This window comes from Tympanuchus pallidicinctus, unplaced genomic scaffold (genome assembly GCF_026119805.1).
Source record: "Tympanuchus pallidicinctus isolate F22 unplaced genomic scaffold, pur_lepc_1.0 scaffold52, whole genome shotgun sequence".
Classification (NCBI taxonomy): Eukaryota; Metazoa; Chordata; class Aves; order Galliformes; family Phasianidae; genus Tympanuchus; species Tympanuchus pallidicinctus.
Genome location: NW_026294772.1, coordinates 429203 through 448951, shown reverse-complemented (window position 1 = coordinate 448951; position 19749 = coordinate 429203). Strand labels below are relative to the sequence as shown.

At 54.3% G+C, this 19749-nt stretch overlaps 3 protein-coding genes across 3 annotated transcripts; 2 read left to right on the top strand and 1 right to left on the bottom strand.

Annotated features, from left to right (window-relative positions):
- The first annotated feature begins 5309 nt into the window (after positions 1-5309).
- LOC128091804 (zinc finger CCCH domain-containing protein 11A-like) lies at positions 5310-7084 on the top strand. The gene is made up of 4 exons (XM_052705157.1): positions 5310-5499; positions 5782-6096; positions 6427-6503; positions 6958-7084. The coding sequence occupies exons 1-4, from the start codon at positions 5325-5327 to the stop codon at positions 7012-7014; spliced, it is 624 nt and encodes a 207-aa protein (XP_052561117.1). The 5' UTR covers positions 5310-5324; the 3' UTR covers positions 7015-7084.
- Positions 7085-7529: 445 nt separating this feature from the next.
- Positions 7530-10167, top strand: LOC128091803 (uncharacterized). The gene is made up of 4 exons (XM_052705156.1): positions 7530-7550; positions 9047-9159; positions 9254-9322; positions 9421-10167. Exons 2-4 carry the CDS (start codon positions 9087-9089, stop codon positions 9927-9929), a joined length of 651 nt encoding a protein of 216 aa, XP_052561116.1. The 5' UTR covers positions 7530-7550; positions 9047-9086; the 3' UTR covers positions 9930-10167.
- Positions 10168-11829: 1662 nt separating this feature from the next.
- LOC128091814 (AT-rich interactive domain-containing protein 1A-like) lies at positions 11830-19163 on the bottom strand. Its single transcript, XM_052705162.1, has 10 exons — positions 19138-19163; positions 18817-18889; positions 17997-18102; positions 17231-17398; positions 16386-16605; positions 16001-16146; positions 15808-15917; positions 14451-14778; positions 13967-14097; positions 11830-13324 (listed from the first exon to the last, which is right to left on the bottom strand). The coding sequence occupies exons 1-10, from the start codon at positions 19161-19163 to the stop codon at positions 12053-12055; spliced, it is 2580 nt and encodes an 859-aa protein (XP_052561122.1). The 3' UTR covers positions 11830-12052.
- Between the last annotated feature and the right edge of the window lie 586 nt (positions 19164-19749).

The window sequence follows — 19749 nt, the reverse complement described above, 5'->3', positions numbered from 1 at the left end:
TCATGGGAGATGTGCCAGAATGTCTCTGATGGACTATTTGCTGTGCCTTTCTACCACCAGAAATGCTACTCATGTGATAGTAGTTCAGAAAGACTGTGCTGTGGATTTGTCTCCTGGACTCACGTGAGAAGGATGGCTGTGGAGATGTTGGTCTTGGGGCAGGAGCTGTTAGAAGCTTTTGAGAGTGGCCTCCGTGTGTTAGGAGTGATTGTGGTACCACTGCTCGGTCAGTTGGAGTGCATGAAACAAGTCTGAAGTCTTCTTGTAATGGAGCAATGGGAAAGGAGTCTATGGATTTGAGAGCTGACTTTCAGTCTGCGGGCATTTTCCAGGAGCTGGGGCGAGGGGTGAGGCAAGGAAAGCTGTGGTAGGAGGATGAGGTGTGGGAATAGGAACGTCTTCCATTGATAGCAACTCCTGCTGTTTGCTTTTTGACTTGGAATGCATGCTTTTTTTAATCGAGAACAAACTCTTTGTGCAGCTTGTGAATGAATTCATTCACACCTGTTACTGTTTGGCGTTCTTCTCCACACGGAGCTGCAATTGAAATGGACGCCTCTGGTCTGGTTGCCAGCCCCCTCCCGCATGCTCAGATCAGCCAAGTTTGCAAGTTTGGTGAGTTGTGCCCAAGGTCAGACGGTTGGCTCTTCTCAGCCTTGAGATGTGTTTCCCAGTTGCATGCTGTGCTATTCCTGTTGTGTTGAGCTCTTGAGCTGCAGCCCTAACTGGGGATCCAAGTAGACTGACACAGAAGGAATGGTTGAGATCTAGGTGAGCTTGGATTGGAAATGCGGTGCCAAGGGCTGCACAAATGTGAGACAGTTGTGAGCGTAAGGAAAGGCATCTGCTGGGTGAGGGCTTTGCTGGGTGAGCGTCACCGTGCTGAACAGCAGGCAGCTGTTGTCCTAGCAGACAGCCACATCCATGGGGATTGGAAGCTTCCTCTGCCTTCCAGCTCTTGGCTGCTGCTCTGAGAGTGCAGGTTCTTGCCCGGAGAGAAGCAGCAGCAGAAAGGATCCCATGCGTGGCCTCTGAGCCCTTTCAGACCAACCAGCTGGATTAGCGTGGCTGGGACCTTGGTTTGGAGTTCACCCAGCAGGCTTTGCCCAAAGCAGAATGAGCTGTGGGCACAGCGTCCAGCAGTGGAAGTGACCGACAGCTGGAGACAGCAGCAGCCTGAGCGGCGCTCTTGGGGGAAATCCTCACTGAGCAAAGGCCCAGAAGAAGAGAGCAGCTTGTCCCTGCCTTCACATAGTCAGGTTTTCCTTTCTGATCTGTTACCCCTCAGGCGCTGCCTACAGCTGTGTGATGTGCTCTGCAGGAAGTGCCGATGTTTCGCATTCAACCTTGTCTTTCACCTTGTTTTGAAGCTTAGAGGCACCCTTAATTTCTGCAGCCCTGAGCTTTGTGCCACGAGAGCTCTCCAGCTTCTACCCGTGATGTGAGACTGTAATGTGTCTACTCTGTCAGGCTCTTCTTCTCTTTTCTCTTTTAAGGTCTCTCTTTTAGTACCTCTTTTAAGGTAGGAAAATTCCTGTCTGGGCCAGGAGAAAAAGAAATGCAGCAATCTTCCCTGCACTGTTCACTTTGCCTGAGTTGCCAAGTGCTCCTCGTTTTTCTTGTACCCTGCAATTCCAAGTCCATATTTTCCCCAAAGCAAAAGAATTCAGAGGGAACCACCTACAGTTCAGTAAGCCATTTCAGTATTTATTTCTGACTGTGGCAATTCCTTCAGTTCAGAAGTCGCACTTAATTGACGGTGCCTGCTTTAATTCTGACCAAGCTTGCAGTGGCAGCTGGCTTCCCAAGGCTGCAGTACGTGGTGGTGGCACAGCCGTGGGCTTCTGCATTTGTGCCAATGCCACATTTCCTTTCTCTGTCTCGCAGGTCAGCTGGCGCTAGAAGTGGACGGCATCCAGTGTGAGTGAAGGTCAGTGCAGGAGCAGCTGCTGCTGGGAGGAAGGAAGTGCAGGCTGATGGACGCTGACGCATCTCCCGGCACGGCACCAGAGGAGGCAGCAGTGATGCTGGGGGGCAGTTGCAGAAGAACACGAGGAGCTCCTCAGCAGGAAGCCACAAACCTGCAGAAAGCTGCAGCGGACTCAGAGCACGCGGGGATGCCCAGGAGGAAATGCAGGCCCAGCGTTTGAGCAGCGCCTGGCCACGGAGTGCTGCGGCCCAAGAACCAAGCTGTTGTGCCTTTGCCCAGATGGCTTTCCAAGGTGGACTCGTCTGTCCTCACAAAAACCAGAGGGCTGACTCGTTCAAATGCTGGCTGATTGCTTGGGAGCCCAAATCCTTCTGGCCTCCAATCTGGGGGAGCCTGGGGGCAACATCTCCTGGGTCTGATCATGCAGTGCGTGAGCGAGAGGATGACCCAGGCTGGTTACACAAGAGTCATCTTAATTTCTCTGTTTTGTTCCTTCAGATAACCCCATTGGGCGGCCCTCATGTTTTCTTACAATTCAGTACCAGCCCTGGTGGCTTTGGGCCAGAGCCCAAAAGGCTGCATGCAGCCCAGGGGCTCACAGCCACAGCCCCAGTCAGAGAGGCTGGCACACGCCCTGGGCCTAAAGATGCTGCCAGAGAAGCCGGGAGTGGCCCTGGGGCCTAAACACACAGCCAGAGAGACTGGCACCGGCCAAGGGACCTGAAGGCACAGCCTGAGCGGCCAGCACCGACCCTGGGTTGAGGCACAGCCAGAGAGGCTGCACTGGCCCTGGGCCTAAACCTGGAGCCGCAGCACGAGAAGCCGGCACCAGCTTCGGGCCTGAAGCCACAGCCTGAGAGCCGGCCCTGAAGTCTGAAGCTCCAGCCAGAGAGCCAGCACCAGCCCTGGGCCATAATGCCGCGGTTACAGCCACAGGGGCAGCGCCAGAGCCAGGGCTGAAAGCCACCCCTACAGCCGGGCGGGCTGGCACCGGCCGTGGAGCCTAAAGCCAGTCCTGAAAGGCCGGCACCAGGCCTCGGCCTGACGCACAGCCCGAGAGGCCGGCACCGGCCCTGGGCACAGCTGTGCCTTCCTGTTGCTTTCTGCTGATTCCTGCAGGGCTCCACTGACCGCTCTGAGGCCGTGCTGCTCCTTACTGGTTTTCACTTGGCCATGCTGCACGTTTCTGGTCCGTACTGCTGGGCACTCCTCCCAGCTCCTACTTGTTCCTCTGGGACCCCGCTGACCACTACGACGCCATACTGCGTTTTTACTGGGCTGCCCAAGGTCATCTTCACTTCTCTGTTGCTTTACTTCAATTAACCCCCATTCAATGAACCCCATTCACCCCATTGGTGAGTCTCATGTTTCCTACAATTTGGATCTGGGAGGTGACCACTCCTTTGCCTATGATGCAAGCACAGCGGTGATGCAGGCACTTGCTGAGGTCACAGTGGTTGCCAGGCTGGGAGCGTTTGTGCCCCAGCTGGAGCAGAGCTGGTGCTCTAGTGAGCGTGCTGCACACGGAGACTGAGCTCTGTGGTTTTCGAGAGAGAGATCCTCCTGTAGAGCCCACTGGGAGCAGCGCTGCGGCGTGTGCGTCAGCTGGGCACCGCTCCGGCTGGGCAGTGACCAGGTGAGCTGGGGTTGGTGCTGGCTGGGTGCCGGGAGGTGTCTCAGCAGAAAAGCTGGGCTGGGGAGGAGTTCTCAGCCCCTCAGCATGGCTGTTTCCAGGGGAAATGGTTCTTGTGGAGATTCCATCCCACGTTTCAGTGAGGATAATGAGATGTCCTTCCTCCCCTGGAAATTCACTGCTGAGCCCCCGCCTTCATGTCGGACATCGAAAAGCAAGGAGAGCACAAGCTTCTCAGAGCACAGCTCGTGCCCCTGCCCCACGCATGGCTGGGTGCAGAGCTGTTGAGGAGATGGAGAAGGGCGCTTGCTGACACAAGCCGTGGCAGTCAGACACAAACTGGACCTGGTGGCAGGCGGCTCTTGCAGCCAGCTGACGTCCAGACGCTGCCCTCCTCAAGAGACGACATGGCGCGGCAGAAGAAAGCTGGGAAGATGCTTCTTCCTCGTGATGTTTCACTGGTGGATCCTTTCTGCAGGGTTCCTGTCCAAAAGGAGATTCTTAGAGATCAAGGCAATCAAAGACAGAGGGAAGCCAGCTCTATCCAAGAGCAGAGAAGTTCCTGTGCACAGCCCTTGGAACTTCAGCTTCCTCTGAGACAGCGGCCATGTCTCAGCCAGGGGACGACCGCAGTTCCAATTCCTGCTCTGGGAGAGGAAAGGTACGGCTGGGTTTCCTTGGCTTGCTTCTTCTTCCTTTTTCTCACGTTTAAGGGAATGGCTGGAGCAGGGGGAGCCCTGCAGGTCCTTTGGGACCTCAGTAACCAGTTGCATTCTGCGCTCGCTGCTGACAGCCCGGGCTGATGGCATGGGCATGGCTCAGGCCGTATTTTCCCTTAGTGATAAAGAACATCTCAGCACTCTGCTATCCCATCTCTGGCACGACCGGGAAGCTCTGTACAAACCTTGGCTGCCCGTTTCCTCCAACGTTTCTTCTTTCTCTCCTCAGAAGCAGCGCAGCACGGTTCGCCGCGTTTGGAGGCAGCAGCCAGCAGGCTGCCAGAGATCCAACGGCGCCTCGCAGCGCACAGAGGGACGCGATGGGGACGGGCCGTCCTCACTGCCACGCAAAAGTGAGTTTCTGCAGTCCTCTGTTGTGAAGGATGGAGGAATGCATGCTAGGTATCACTTCTGAGCAGCTGCAGTGCTGTAACGATGTCCAGTAACCACGATGGAAGCATTAGAGAGGCCGACAGCAACAGCTGATGGCAGCAGCGAGACAGAAGTCTGTGTATAAGTGGTGGTGCTCAGAGCTGAGTGCATTCCTTTTAGGGCCAAAAAATACCTGCCTCAACTTTTGCACCTGGTAGCATTTTGTTTGCTGATGCAGCTTTGCTCTGCAAAATGCAGAGCTGTCAGGCAGTCCGGGATTCCTCTGCTGCCATCTGACAGGGATGAGGGCAGTAATGCTTTGTGTAAGCACACTGCAGTCTGAACATCAGTTTCTGCTCTGGCTGTAGAACAGCGTCTTTTGGTTTTGGGGGTGGGTGTGGGCTAACAGGACAGTGCTGCTCCTGGTGTCTGTGCAATCACACTGGATCTGTTGTTGCAGGGACGGAGCCTGCGCGTCTGTGGGATGGTGCTGGGCACGGGGGGAAACGGAAAGCCTCCCCAGGTAAGAAGCTCCTGCGAGCTGTGGTGTGGGTGCTGCCTATAAGTAGAGCTGCATGCAGGGCTGTGTGTGATGGAGGAGAGAGGAAAGGCACTGCAGATCTGTGCTGACTGCAGAAGTGGCACAATGCTGTAGCAGTGGAAAGAAACGATGCTTGAGGAGCAGAAGTCTGTGGCTGGCAGTGCTAAAATGTTTGTCCAAAGAGATGCTCTTCATGTCTTTGTTTCCTTTCTGTCAGAAGCTGATGCAAGCAGCCTTCCAGCCAAGCGCAGCCTTGCAGAAAGGCAAGGCAGAAGCACCGAGTGTGGCACAGCACCCAAGAGAGGTACGGACACACAGCAGGCACCTTGGTTTGGTGCACTGTCTTTCTAGCTAGGCTCTCTGTCTGTTCTTTCTGGGACTGACGTTGCTGTGTGTTGCTTGAGGTATTAATCCCTGGGATCTACTATTACCTTCCTGTCCTATTTTGTAATCTCAACCCAACGTGCTAAGATTCCATACTGTGTACACTCGAGATCAGATTTCCTAGTATTGTGGCCCATTTTGCAGACTGAATGTACTATTGGACTCTCATATCTCCTTGCTTCTCTTCTCTTGATGATAACAGACAGAGGTGCTGAGCCCAATGGAAAGATCTACGCGAAAGCGGTGCAGGAGGTCCTTTCAGAGAGAGCTCGTCTCCAGGCTGGAGGGCTTCCTCCATCAGCAGGTCCCAGCTCAGGGGGAAGACCTGCCCCTGCCGCGTGCCCCCGCTCTGTCTCCAAGTCCCTGGCTGGAGGTAAACGCAAGGGCTTGGAAGAAGAGCAGCAAACAGCAGCGCAGCTGCCTGCCTGCAAAAGAGCGAGGGCTGAGAGCGGAGGCAGCGTGCCGGCTCCAGCAGCACAGCCTGGGCCTGCTGCAGCACGGAGCTCCAAGCTGAGAGGTAAGCAGGTGCTGTGCTACCGCCCTGCAGGGCAGGTGCTGCCCTTATCAAGCACACTGAGGCTGCACAGGGTTTGCTTTGCTTTTTCCTTCTCTGCAGAGGGGAAAAGAGTTGAAGCCTCCAAAGTCCCAAGGCAGTGAGGTGCCACAGTATGTAACCCCGTCTCTTTAACTGCATGGTGATCTTCTGTTTGTCCCCCTGGAAATGTCATTCACTGAGAAGCTTCCTGCTCAAATTTCCCGTCTTTTTTCTGCCTTCTGCTTTTGCGGTACCCTGTTTACACAGTTCTGCTGCTGACAGAATGAATTCATTTTTATTCTTGCTTTATAGCAAGAAGACGACAACAAAAAGAGAGGAGAGGGCAACTGAAGAAGGCTTCCCTCAGAGCTGCAGCTGCACATGCAGAGGTGAGTCCTTGGTGAGCGCAGACACGGCTCTTGTTGCTCTCAGTGCCTCTGTCTGACAGCCGTGAAAGATGCTGTGATGTCCTGAGGGCAGCGATGTCACAGAAAAACACCCCGCTGTGTGTCTGAGGAAATCACGCTGTCAGTGAGAGCTGCCCAGGGGAGCTTGGGTGCCTTCCTCTGCCTTCAGAAGGACACCGTTGGTAACGGCCGGAGGGTTTTGCCGTGACAAAGAGCCTTGCCATGTTGGGCACTGCGACCTTGCAAACCTCGTTCCCCCAGCAGAGCATGAATCTTAGCATAGGCAGCTGCTGTGGGAAGTAACGCCAGTGACCTGAATGGCAGGAACGGGCTGTGCTGCATGGGGCCGTTCTGCAAGTGTACTGATCATACTTGCTTAGGGAGATCTCCCCAGATTGTTCCTGTCCTATCTCTAACTTGCCTTGTTTCTTTCCAGTGCTCCGCCATGAACAGCCTGGTGGAGATGATGCAGAAGCTGCAGCTGAACGATTGAGAGGAGGAGCATCAGCAGGCAGCGCTGCAGCGCATGGCGTTACAGGGCAGCGTTCCGAGTGCTGCCAACTCGGCACCCAACTTGGCATTTTATTGTAGTCAATAAAAAACAGCCACAATTAGAGATCGACAAAGAGCGCGTGGCCTGATTTGTCCTGTAGCATTCCATGAGCTGCTGCACCACTACTGGTCCAGAGTAGAACCTATGCAGCTTCGGAGCACCAAGCTGCCATCCTGGCACGGTTTTTGGAGGCAGTGCTCCAAGCTTTGGGCTGTAATACCCCTGACAATGAAAACACAACTTGCATTTTAACACGACACTGCTGTGCTTTGTACCAAATCATAGAATCATAGAATCATAGAATCACCAAGGTTGGAAAAGACCTAAAAGATCACCCAGTCCATCCGTTCACCTATTCCCAATAGCTCCTACTAAACCATGTCCCTCAACACAACATCCAGCCTTTCCTTGAACACCCCCAGGGTCGGTGATTCCACCACCTCCCTGGGCAAATCAGTGCTCCTTGGGTCTCTGAGGTAGGACAGGGTGAAGGGGAGCGGCGTGAAGCTGTGTGCAGGAAATCTGAGGGTGGGAGGGCACTGCCAAACCCAGCTGGTGCATCTCTGTGCAGTTTTGCCTTCCCGGGAGGAACCCAGAGATTCCCGGTAGTTTTCTGCTCCTGTACTGCAGTGTGAGCATAAGGTTCTGCTGCCTCCTTCTTCTGGAAGATCCTCTGCAGCCATGGACATCTGACACAGGCACCTGTCCTTTTCTGTTTGTTTTGTTTTTTAATCAGGACACATTATGCCTGTTGTGTTTTCTGCACGTTACTTACCAAAGTCACCATGAAAGGGTTTTGATTTTCCTGCAGTCAGATTTGCTCTCATGTAACAAGCTTCTGTAACATAGTCCATCTGACTTTTGAAATTATTTTGTTGAGGTTCAAGACATTCTAGTCTTTATAGTTTATAGTCTTTATAGCACCACCCTTCCCTCCTGCTTATAAGTTCCCATTTAATTACTGGAAGGCCACATCAGGTTTCCCCAGAGTATTCTCTTCTTCAGACTGAACAAGCCCAGCTCCTCGTGCTCTCGTGCCCAGGCACTCGTGCTCATGTATTGGTTCAGACTGTGACTTGGAAAGTCCACTACAAGTCACAGTAATGAGCAATTGGGGTGGGCGATGTGATAATAGCTGCTTGGAAACAGTTGTGATATTCCCTCCTATTCTACTTGTAATATCAGGATAATCTACACCTGACCTGGTACAAGACCTTTCTTGCATTTTCTTCCATCTCTTTCCCTGTGGTCCAACAGCCAATGATTTTCTGTACAAGAGAAACTTCTCAAAAAACAGGACAGTTCTTCTCCTGGATGCATACCCTGGGGAGGATTTCAGGTCAGAATGCTGAGGGCAGGCAGCCATTTCTCTGCTTCTCTTTATCCCTTCCCTACAAGTCGCCTGGCTGCAGTGTCTTGCTCCCAGCACCTCCCAAAAACCCCTTCTATTCCCACCAGGGATCTAAAGGAGAGTGAGTTGGAAGGAAAAAGTCTCCTCTCCGGCCTCCCACTTAGCTACAACTTTCACATGCAGCAAAATCGTGGGCTTTGCTCTGCTCTGTGTGTCACTGGAAGAGAGCACTGCATTGGAAAATGAGGATCTCGGGGTGCCAGGGCTCTGAGGAACGTGGCCACCACATCTGTCAGAACCAAGGGGTCTTGGGAGAGTCCCCATCGCCCCTCTTCAAAGAGATGGCACCAAGTCGCTCCTATTCTGAGAGCGAGAGGAGGTTCTAGTCCATATTCACGTCTTTATCCTCAACAGAATAACTTTTAAAAGCCAGATGGACTCTGCTATAGAAGCAGATGTCAAATGTGGCTTTTCTCCATTGAAAACTGATGCCTGGCAACTTGGAGACTAACATATATGTGTATAGAGATTTTTTTTCCCTTTTAATTTTAATAGTAAACTGAGTCTATACTTTTAATTCGTGATGAAATGCTAAAAATGTGTACTTTTGTTTTCTGCCAGTGCTTGGCTGACGGAGTTTTTGACCATTCTGTGGCATGGAATGCAACCAGCATGGAAGCATCGTTTGTTGTTGTGGATTCTGAGTAAGATTTCTCACCCTCTGCTCATGATGGGTAAGAGTTCAGATGTCCAACGAGAATGCTTGAGCTCTGCTTCTCCAGCATGTGTTTTTGTGTAAGTAAAATTGAACCGGTGACTCATTTCTAGCAGTGGTGACCAGCTCAGATGTGTTGGATGGTATCGTGGACATTGAGGAGCTGCTCACCTGGATCAGCGGTGAGTTTGAGGACGCAGAGCTGGCGGGTGGGTGTCTGCACAGAGTGGGTGCAGCAAGGCAGCTGTCGCCGTTTGGGGGGATGCTCTGGCTGTTTCAGACGTGGCAGGTGCTCTCGAGGATCCCCAGGAGAACCAAGATGGTTCCAAAGTCAGAGAGAAATACCTGAAGGGTGACCTGCTTCAGGACGAGCTGCTGGGGGAAGTAGACAGCCAGGAAAGAGAACAACTCATTGCATGGATCAGTGCCACGGAGCCACAAAGCCCTGATGTCTCCAGCAGCCCTGCCCCTCCTTGCTTCATCGCCCAGCTCCCCGACTTCCCACAGTACAGCAGGAGGTCAGCGAGGAAGCACGGGCTGCTGCCTGGACCCCCCCGACCCACTGTGGGGGCTGCTGCCATCCCTCGGGCAGCTCTCCGAGCTGCAGGGCCGGCCTTTGCTGCTGCCTGCTGTCGCACCACCAGAACTACCACTGCCGACCCTCTGGCTGCTCCTGCGCCTCCTTCGCTCCACCCTGCACAGCGCATGGATGTGGTAGATTTCACAGTTGCTTGTTTTTTAAAGCAATCTCTTATGGGAAACCATACAGAAAAACTCAGGTTTGTTTGAGCCCCTATAATTTCCATGATAGCTCGTTCTGGTGTCCAGAAGTTCGTACCACTTCCCAAACATTGGCTGGGAATGTCAGGGACAAAATGGAGGTCAGCACTGGGGGCGTGCTGGGGACGTGCTGAGGACATCCTGGGGTTTGGGGGAGGAGGTGGCGGAGGTGGCCAGTGAAAACGGGAAGAGAGTTTTGTTTTACAAAGATGGTTTTGTTTAATAAAAATGTTATCACGTGACGAGGTTCTGGCTCCATGTCAGTTTCTCCTCAATGTGTCAGCAGGATCCTCATGCATCCCCTCCCGTGTCCCCTGCTCATGTCTGTCCCCCTGTTCCTCTCTGTGTCCCTACGTATCACCTCCCTGTGTGTCCCTTCCACGCCCCCCTCTATGTCACTTCTGCTGTGTGCCTTCCATGTTGCTTCCCAGTGACCCCGTGATGGTTTCTGGTATCCCCAAAGCCACCTCAAGCACACCAAGGGGTCCCAGTGTCCCCATGGCAGAGCTCCTGGAATCCTCGTTGTTAGTTCTGGGATGCCCAAAGCCACCATGACCCCACAAGGGGATTCTGGGCTCCCCGTGGGGGTCCTAGTATCTCCAAGGCCATCGTGACCCTGAACCCGTCACCTCCTGCACGCATCACCACATCTCCCCTTGATGCCACCATGTCCCCTCCTGAAATGGCAGGAGATTGGAGACTCCCAGACCCTGCAGGGAGGTGACAGGGTTCACCCCCAGCCCCCTGGCCACAGAACCTAGCGTGGTTCTGGAGCGGTGCTGTTTCATCCTGCCACAGAGCAGGGGCTCCTGGAATCACTGAGGGGACACTGAGGTGTCTCGAGGGGCTGCCAGGGGGGCAAGATGAAAGGGGTGGAGCCAGACCTCCAGGCTGCAGGCCTCTGGGGGGTGACTGCAAACCCAGGGACCCCAACCCCAATGGAGTCCCCTCACGCTGCCCCAGGACCTCTCAACCCCTCCAAAATCCCTCAGTGCCAGTGGGAACTCCAGCCTCAACGGGACTCCCCATTTCTTCCCAAATATAATAAAGCCCCTGGAAGAAAGACAGGACCCCTGGGACTGCACACACCCTCCCAGCCCTTATTAGGACTCTCCCCATTAAAACAGGAGCCCAGAGAGCCCCACAACCCAACGGGACCCCCAGCCACAATGGGACTCCCCAGTCCTCCCAAGACCAGTAAGACCCCCTCCAACAAATCATATAGGAGATCCTGAAGTCCCCAGAGTCCCCAGCCCCAATGAGAGACGTCCTAACCCTCCCACCACCAAGACCATCACCTCTCCCCAAAGTCAGGACCTCTAGGAGCCCCTAAACTCAATGGGATGCCCCCGTAGTCCCACTCTTTTGGGGCCCCGCATTACTCCTGTGTTCTGCTGGCCCTTGGTGGTTTTGGTGCACCCAGCGTCCCCCCATTGTACCCTCCCTGGTGGTTCTGTGCCCCCATGTCCCCTCGGTCCCTGTCCAACTGGCTCTGGGGGCCCCTGGGCTGCCCTCAGTATCCCCCTTTGTTCCCTCCCCAGTTGCTCTGGGTTCCCAGTGCAGAAGTCATTGCTGAAAAATCACAGTTGTGTGTCTGCATCTGTAACTTCGGCTGGAAGTCCTAGGGCTTTCTCACACCTCAATTAGAAAGGAAACAAAAGCAGGAAAACGACACTGCAAGCTGAGTGGTGCTGAGGCAGCAATGACTTAAAAGGCAGAACCCTGTACAGCATCCCCCAGGGAGGGATGCCTGACAAGAGATCAAATACCTGCATCTTGCTCTGCAGGTCATCAGCGCGGTGACTCGTCATGCTAGAAAGGGGTGGGGAAAGGGGGACAAGTTGTTCTCCCCACACGCACAGTAGAAGACAGTAACTTTGGCTAAAATAAAATTTGAAAGTCCTCGGTGTAGAAAGAATTTTGTGTCTTTTAATGAGGGATTTGGGACAAATTTGAAGAAATTTGAAGGAGAAGGGGAAAGGAAATGGGGACATCATCCTCCAAGAGAGAAGCAGGACAGCGCAGGGCAGGCAGCAGATTCCTGAGGTGGCTGTGCATAAATAAAGGGCAACTGTCGGCTTCTCAGTTCTCCGCTCACGCGTGCTCACAGGGTGAGCTGCACCCCGCAACTGTCAGGGCCGGGCAATGAAGAACAGCACGTCGCAGATAACCTGGGAGACCAAGGAATCCAGCGCAGGTGACACGGAGATGTCCAACAGCCGCGACTCGTGCAGCGTGAACTGCGAGCGGCTCTCGCCCACCTCAGCCAGGGCGAGCAGCGCCCGAGCCGCTCGGCGCATCATGTCCACGCTCGGCGGCTCGCAGGGCGCGTTCTGCTCGGGCACCGGGCCGGCCTGGCTCTGCTGGCACCGTGCGGCGGCCAGGCCATCCTCCAAGAAGCCCAGCAAGTCGCTGACGCTCCTCTCCTGCGAGGCAATCGCCCTCGCTGCCAGGCTGTCCCCCTGTGCCAAGGCGGCCAGTAGGATCACCGCCATCTCTCGGCACACTGGGCTCTCTCTGTCACAGAGGAAACGCAGCAGGGTGCTGTACAGCATCTCCAAGCGGCTGGTGGGGGGAGCCGCGAGGATCAAATCCACGTTGGTGTCCCGGGTGCTCAGTTTGCTGAGCGTTTCCAAAGCCAGGCTCCGAGGGGAGAGGACGGCATTCGACCCCAGCGCTGGAAAAGGGTCCTGGGCCTCTGCTGATGGACACACTGCCCAGTGGAGGAGTCCGTCCACGACAGGCAAGCAGAGGCTTTCTGGGAGAGGGGACAGGTCCAGCTGGCCAGAAATGTTGGCCAGCGTCACCAGTGTGTTCTCACGCAGTTCCTGCAGGCAGTCCCGCCACCACTCCTCCTGGCCGCAGCTCAGCCCCTGGTCCTGCTCGAGCTCCTCTCTCTCCGAGCTCAGGGCTGCCTGCTTGCGCTCTGGGTGCTCATGGTGTAAGAGCAGCAGTTTCCCCAGGATGAGCAGCAGCCCAGCGTGTTTGCACATCTCGGCGTCATTGCCCGGCACAAACGACAAGCTCCTGATGATGTTGGAGACACAGATGCAGCGCTTCGCCACAGAGTCCTGCCAGTCGTGGGTGAGGCAGAGCGGTGCCTCGTCTCTGCTGCGAGGCTCATCCTCCAGAATTGCTGAGGAGCTGTCAGATGGAGGAGCCTGCCCTTCCCGAGCATTTCCATTGCTCTCAGCCGTGGAGTGCTCTCTCTTGCTCTCAAAGTGGGTCTGGATGTGCTCAGTGGTATCTCCGCCGCCAAGCTGCCAGAGCAGGTGGGCGCTCTCCAACCCACAGAGTGATCTTTGTCCTGGGCAAATACCCACCTCGTACTCCTCCAGGATTCCAAAGACCTCGATCAGGCAGCGCCGGAAATACTCCACCAGGACTTCCAGCAGGCCTGGCAGCTATGGGGGAGGAGAAAAACGGGAGGGGAAGGAAGGAAAGATGGATCAGTGACCACAAAATAACTGAGGTCGCTATGAGCAATTGGACAACCACTGCATAAAGGGCAGAGATCTTGAGGAGCTGCTTATTAATGGAATCTTTTCATTCTGGCAATAAGCTCTTTGCAAAAGAGAGCTTTCTGTCCACTCGGAACAGAAACAAGGGTCCCTGAATGTCAGGATCCAGCCTGCTCGTACCTGTGTAAACATGCATGCTCTCGGTTTTTGTCTCCTCTCTGAGTAACGCTCAGGAGAGAGGCAATGCTAAGCAGAGCAGCCTCTAAAGTATAGTGGAACAGTTTTTACAGCAGCCTTGCAGGCACGAGGCAAATCATGGAGACAGGCTGCCCCTTCTAGAGGCACCCAAGCCACGCTGCACGCTGACCCGTGCGAAAAGACAGAGCTGTTGCACCAGGAGAGGTGAGCAGCCTTCAGCCCTTCAGAGCGCTCTGCTGCAAAGCCCCTCTTGGTCTCCCCAAAATGGTTCCCTTTCTGCGTTAGAGGCGACACGTCCCACCAGAGAGGAGAGATCACGCGCTTGCACACCAACCACATGGAAATCCACGGGTCAGCGAGCACTTGGTGCTGAGCATCTGCACCCACCTGCCTGAGGTCAAAGGACGCGACGCTGCTGTCATCGTGGAGCAGGACAGTTATGGTGTCTAAGGCCCACGTGCTTTCAGCGAGCAGCCCAGACTTCAGAGACATCATCACCCTCCAGGCTGCAGGAGCTCCTGCAACACAAACACGTCATACTTCCAGACCCTGGACTTCAAAACCAAAAAGGAGGGACTGGATACTGCTTTTTTGCCTGACAAAGAGCACAGCCTGCTTAAGGCATTGCACAGACTCCATGCAAAAGCAGTCTCCACACAGACAGTGCCCAACACAAACGTTATACCCAGTCCTTCTGGGTCCCTTCACCCTTGCGTTATCACAGAACGACAGAACGTCCCAACTAACTTGGCAAAGGAGACCTCTTGCAGAGGTGGCAGAGCCCTTCCAATTGGCAGCACTGTACCAAAGGGGGATGGCAACACCCAGCCTCTCGATGGGCACAGGCAGAAAAGCAGGAGTTTCCTCTTACCAACATCTGCTGCTGTCAGCCGCCTCCTTTTCTGTAACACCGGCTTGGCAGCTTCCACCGATCCCGGAGGGAAGGAGACGGCCCGTCGCTTCCTGGCAGGCCGTTCCGCTGCTGGTGCCACACGCGCAGCAGGGATGGGCGGTCCTGCCTGCTTCTTTCCCCTCCCTGGCTGCGGGGATGCAGATTTGCTGGGAGCGGTGTGATTCTCCAGAGCTCTGGGCTGCTGCTGCGGCTGCCCCTGCCCGGCGCTGCATGGGACGCTGTGCATCCCCGCTTTGAGCCGCTTGGCAGGTGGGGTGCAGCTGCTGTCCATTGGTCGCCTGGGACTCTAGATGGAAAGTAAAGCCATCGGCAACATGAGGTCATCGAGCCAGAAACGGGCAACACAGACTCAATGGGGAGAAACGCTCAGCGCCAGAGGACACTTCCTCTCGGGCTCACCACCCAGTTCACAGGGTTCAGTGATCTTGCTGGCCATAGCAGAGGAACTGGACTGATGGAAGGAAACACATCAGGACTGAGGAGCACAAAAACACCTGGATCACGTCCCAGATGGCTTCAAAGAGCAGTCAGACTTCAAGGTTCTGCTGTCATATTCAGATCAGCTTTCTGCTAGACCCACACTTGTCTCAGATCAGGTCCATGTCAGTTTAAAAGACAACTACAACTCAACAAAGGTACCAGGGAACCAGCTGCTACTCGCAGAACATGCATTTCTAAAAAGGAAAAGCTTTCACCAAGAAAACCTCATGGAGACATTGCAGAGCCACCTCTTTGAGAGACCTCCTGTGGCCTCATTTGCTCCGTACTTCAGGAAACGCCTCAGCCAGCTGCACATGGCATTCCCCAGGGCTGCAGCACGACGTAGATTTTGGCAGTCTCTACTTTTCTGAGACCACGTCTGATTCGAGCAACAGTCTCATTAGCTATGGACTGCATTTGGAGACTTGGAGAGACCGACTGACCCACCAGGAGCATCTGGTCCGGTCCATTCCCTCCAACTAATAATGGCAAGGCTGGCCCAGCGTTGACTTGGGGACAAACCGAGCTCTGCAGAGGGATGGGGAGGACAGTGCTGCATCCTGGCTGCTCACACCTGGCAGGAGATGCCAGCATATGCCACTCTCCAGAAGAGAAAACATCCCAACAGACGATATCCCACTCACTGGCCGCGCTGCTGATGTAACACTGTGCTCACACGGAGCAGCAAGATCACATCCTGCGCAAACAGCCACGCTAATGGCAGCTCTGCTCGCAGTAGAGGGCAAGTCACATTGGGTTTCTCTCAGGTGCTGCACTCACTACTAGATACATACACTGTGTCATTTACAAACGAACAAACAAACAGAAGTTTTACCTTTGACTGGAGTTCTGCTTTTTGGGTCTCTTCTCCTCTCTTTCTTCTTTTAGTTGCAGGAGTTAATTTGATATCTGCCAGATCCATCACTTCAGGACTTGCTGCCACCCCTAGGAAGTCACAGGAATTTGTGACGTTGCTTTTCAATCCATGCCGTGAAGTCTTCAAAGCCCAGCACTCAGCCCAGCCTTACCTGCAGAGCCGTTAGCCATGTTCCCACCCATGGGATAAGGTGGGCCCTGGCGGTTGATCACACCAGCCATGCTGTTAGTTCCCTGTCCGTAAGGAGGTCCAGTGCCCAGCATTCCCCCTTGGTTCATACTGGGATAACCGGGTGGCCTGGAGAAGGCAAGGAAAAAACAGGCGTTCACTCCAAATAAAGATGCTTCCATTGGTGTTTGGGCCTCTTCTGTTACCAGTGAAGGGAGAGGAAAAAGCCTTCCAGAAGGCAAATCTTTAAGGAAGTGTACGTTGACTGTCACCCCAGCTTTGGGCTACTGCAGCCATGGCTTTCAAAGCCAGCTACGACAGAGGGAATGGATTGATACGTTGAGACCAAGGGAATGTTCGAGCCTCACCAGTTCTGGATGGCGCTGGCAGCAGCACACACGGCGGCTGCTCCTTGTGCTCTGTGAGCCATGCCACCTGCTGGGGGGCGCATCCCTGCCCCCAGCTGAGGAGGAACGCTGCCACGCAACTGGCTCCCTGCTGCCGCCGGGTTCATGCTTCCTCCCAGTCCTGCGCTGCAGAAGTTGGCACCGGGCAGAGCGCTGCAGTTGGGCCACACGGGATAAGCTCCTAGAGGGGTGGCAAGAGGGGAAGACGGCATCGTTCAACTGGTTCGTTCATGAACCGCCATGCAGACCTCCTGTCAGCAGACACTTAAAGGTCACTCACGGAGAAGAGAGAGAGACTTAGGACTTGTGCTAAAAGTCAAAGCGCCTGGATAGGAGCCACGTAATGTGCGCTTTGACACAGCTAAGGAACAACACCAAGTCTAAAGCTGTCTGGCACTCTCCCAAACTTCAGCCAACCACACTGAGCTATACAGTACAGCACAGGATGTAAAAAAGCCTCTAAACCCTTTCCAAAACATAGAACGTGTGATTTCCTTTCCCTGCGTAGCGAAATGGCTCTTTGACACACTGGAGGTGCTGCCTGTATCTTCCTAAGTGAGAAGGAGAGATGCAACAGTTGAAAGTACAGCCAGCCCTGAGAGCAACGTCGTTCATGACTCCCAGCATAATACACAGAGCACAGGTTGTTCCAGCTCACGAGGAGTGGACTGTTTTGCATTGCCTGTGCAAGAAGTGAAGAAGAATCAAATCCAAATGCTTTCTCCAAAGACAAGACGTTGCCTCCGACAGAGGCCTTTCCCATTCGCTGCATGCGGTTCCCCCTTGAGAAGCTGCCCATGCCTCACCTTGAGGGCTGTGCTGCCCGGCCTGGGGTCTGTGGCTTCCCGTGCAGTTCTGCTGATATGGCCCCACTGCAGCATGCATCTGTCCTCCAGAAGGCAGATGGAGAAATAAGGCTGAGCCGGACTGGGAAGAGCTGTGCTGCGGCATCTGAGCATTCCTCTGCAAGTAACCTGGTCACCCAGGGAGAGGAGCAGGCAGTGAGTGAAGGACCCAGAGGTGCCACTGGACACACATGTCTTTAGTAACAACGGCCCACAGGGCCCACTGACAGAACCCTTCCAGCACCATCCCAGCCACATTTTGCAGTTGTTGCTAGTAGGGTGCCAGCATTACCCGCTAAGATAACAGATTCCATTTCCTCTTTCACCCAAGGAACATGCCTTCAGCCACCAAGGCTGAAACTCTGCGCTCATTTTCCCTTACCGTCACACAGGGAAATGAGACCCAACAGCGTCACAGCCACCCCTCGTTGGGAAGCTTAAGGTCACGGAGCTTGGAAAACCAGCAGTCATAGGAAAGTCTTGCCAAAGCCAGAGGAAACATCTTACAAGCCCAACTACTGGCCTGCATCGAACACTCAGAGGCCAAAGGACTGGCAACAGTCAAACGTGGTGCCAGGCGCCGGAACGCTTGCAGCAAACAGCGCTGGCACAGCCTCCAGGTGCTATCTCAGCACAGAATGCACGTCATCAGGCCGGGCACTTCCCAGTTACGCACCCAGCTTCACAAACAGATTTGTACCATGAGCTCCAAACCCAACTCACATACCTGGGTCTTGCACAAAGCCTGACTGGTTGACGGAAGGATGCAGGACGCTGTTCCACTGCACACCGGGCGCTGGGGGCGGCACCGGATTGCCTGCACCAGACGGGTCCTGCAACACCGAGAGACAGATGAGCCACAAAGAAGGAGACTCGCCTTACTGTCAGTAACGTGCTATCCAGCAGAGCCATGCTGCTGAGAGCTGTGATTCCTGCGCATGGGAGGAGAGCAGCGCAGAGTGCAATGCTGTTCTCCACCTACCAAGTCATTTTCTCAGGATGCCAAACACCCAGGCACAGAGTGCTTTTCTAACTAAACCCTTCCAAAGGACACCTTCCAACTCTGATATCTACATTGATTGTGCCAGAAACGACACAACATGGGACCCAAAGGAGGGGGCAGGGGAGTTCATCCACCTCAGGGCTGGAAGTCCTGGCATGACTGGCTCAACGGAGCCTGTTAGATCATGCTGGAAACAGCAAGGTTTCTCTTCCGTGACAAGGGGAACGACCACTGCACACTGCGTGCCACCAACACCAGGCTTGGAGCTCTGCACCACGTCCTCCAGGTGCACAGAGACAGCACCACAGCTGCTGAGATGGGCACAGATGTGACGGAGAGCTCCAGGCACCGCCGCCTTTCTGCTTAGGGCTTCACCTCCCTCACACTGCTTCCCCAGTGGGAACCACAGGGCTTGGACTTGGGGAACAAAGCTTAAGCTGCAAAAAAAAAAAACCCAAAACATCTACTTCTAACTCCCTCCAAACACAAACCCCGACCAAAACCGTCAGCGCTTGACAGCACCAACAGAATACCCACTGGGTACCAGATCCAGACGGGAACAGTCCAAGGGACGAACATCTTTCAGCTCCCTCTGTTCTCCCACAGTCGGGTACCGACTAGAGGATAACAGATCCTTCTTTACTGGCGGTCACTCTCCGAGCACCTATCGGCTGCACAAGAGCCAAAGGGCAACAGGAGGAGGGACGCGTGCAGATGGCCACTGCACTGCTAACTCCTCTCCCCACGCCTACAGCACTCGGAACTTCCAGTGATGTCACAAGCAGAGGCACGGATCTCAGAGCCCGTGTCACACAGCAGGGTGGGGTCCACACCAAAAAGGCCGATTTTTAAGGTGTCGCTTCACCCGTTATTCATTCTCACTTCATACATGTGCGCCAACTGCACTCCTCCCCTTTCTCAACCTACCCAAGGCAACTAAGACCCCAGCTACAAAACCATCTCGTGTGGTTCTGGAGTGGTCCTGTTGCATCCTGCCACAGGCCAGGAAGTACAGGGGTGAACATACCCTCACTCCACCTAAACGGCCACCAGATTGGTCAGGCACGATCTGCCCCTGGTGAAGCCATGCTGGCTGTCTCCAATCACCTCTTTGTCTTGTATGTGCCTTAACATAGCTTCTAGGAGGATCTGCTCCATGATCTTCCCAGGCACAGAGGTGAGGCTCACCAGCCTGCACTTCCCTGGGTCTTCCTTTCTCCCTTCCTTAAAAATGGGATTCTATAAAAACATTTCCCTTTTTCAGTCACCGGGGACTTCACCAGACAGCCATGATTTTTCAAATGTGATGGAGAGCGGCTCGGCAACCACATCTCTTTCAGAACCCTGGGATGGATATCATCTGGCCCCATGCACTTAAACACGTTCCATTGCATGAGGAGGACTCGGAATAAATAGCAGAGCAGAGCATCAACCACCATTTATATGGACTTAGTCTTCACTTATGTAAAAAAAATCT

Coding starts and splice junctions, on each gene's coding strand:
- LOC128091804 (XM_052705157.1), top strand. CDS start 5,325: ATGCTTGAGGAGCAGAAGTCTGTGGCTGGCAGTGCTAAAATGTTTGTC. Junction 5,500..5,781: donor TGGCACAGCACCCAAGAGAG/GTACGGACACAC, acceptor TGATGATAACAG/ACAGAGGTGCTGAGCCCAAT. Junction 6,097..6,426: donor ACGGAGCTCCAAGCTGAGAG/GTAAGCAGGTGC, acceptor CTTGCTTTATAG/CAAGAAGACGACAACAAAAA.
- LOC128091803 (XM_052705156.1), top strand. CDS start 9,087: ATGCAACCAGCATGGAAGCATCGTTTGTTGTTGTGGATTCTGAGTAAG. Junction 9,160..9,253: donor TCACCCTCTGCTCATGATGG/GTAAGAGTTCAG, acceptor ACTCATTTCTAG/CAGTGGTGACCAGCTCAGAT. Junction 9,323..9,420: donor GCTGCTCACCTGGATCAGCG/GTGAGTTTGAGG, acceptor TGGCTGTTTCAG/ACGTGGCAGGTGCTCTCGAG.
- LOC128091814 (XM_052705162.1), bottom strand. CDS start 19,163: ATGTATGAAGTGAGAATGAATAACGG. Junction 14,779..15,807: donor AAGCAGAACTCCAGTCAAAG/GTAAAACTTCTG, acceptor CTTTCCATCTAG/AGTCCCAGGCGACCAATGGA. Junction 14,098..14,450: donor GCTGACAGCAGCAGATGTTG/GTAAGAGGAAAC, acceptor TTTGTGTTGCAG/GAGCTCCTGCAGCCTGGAGG.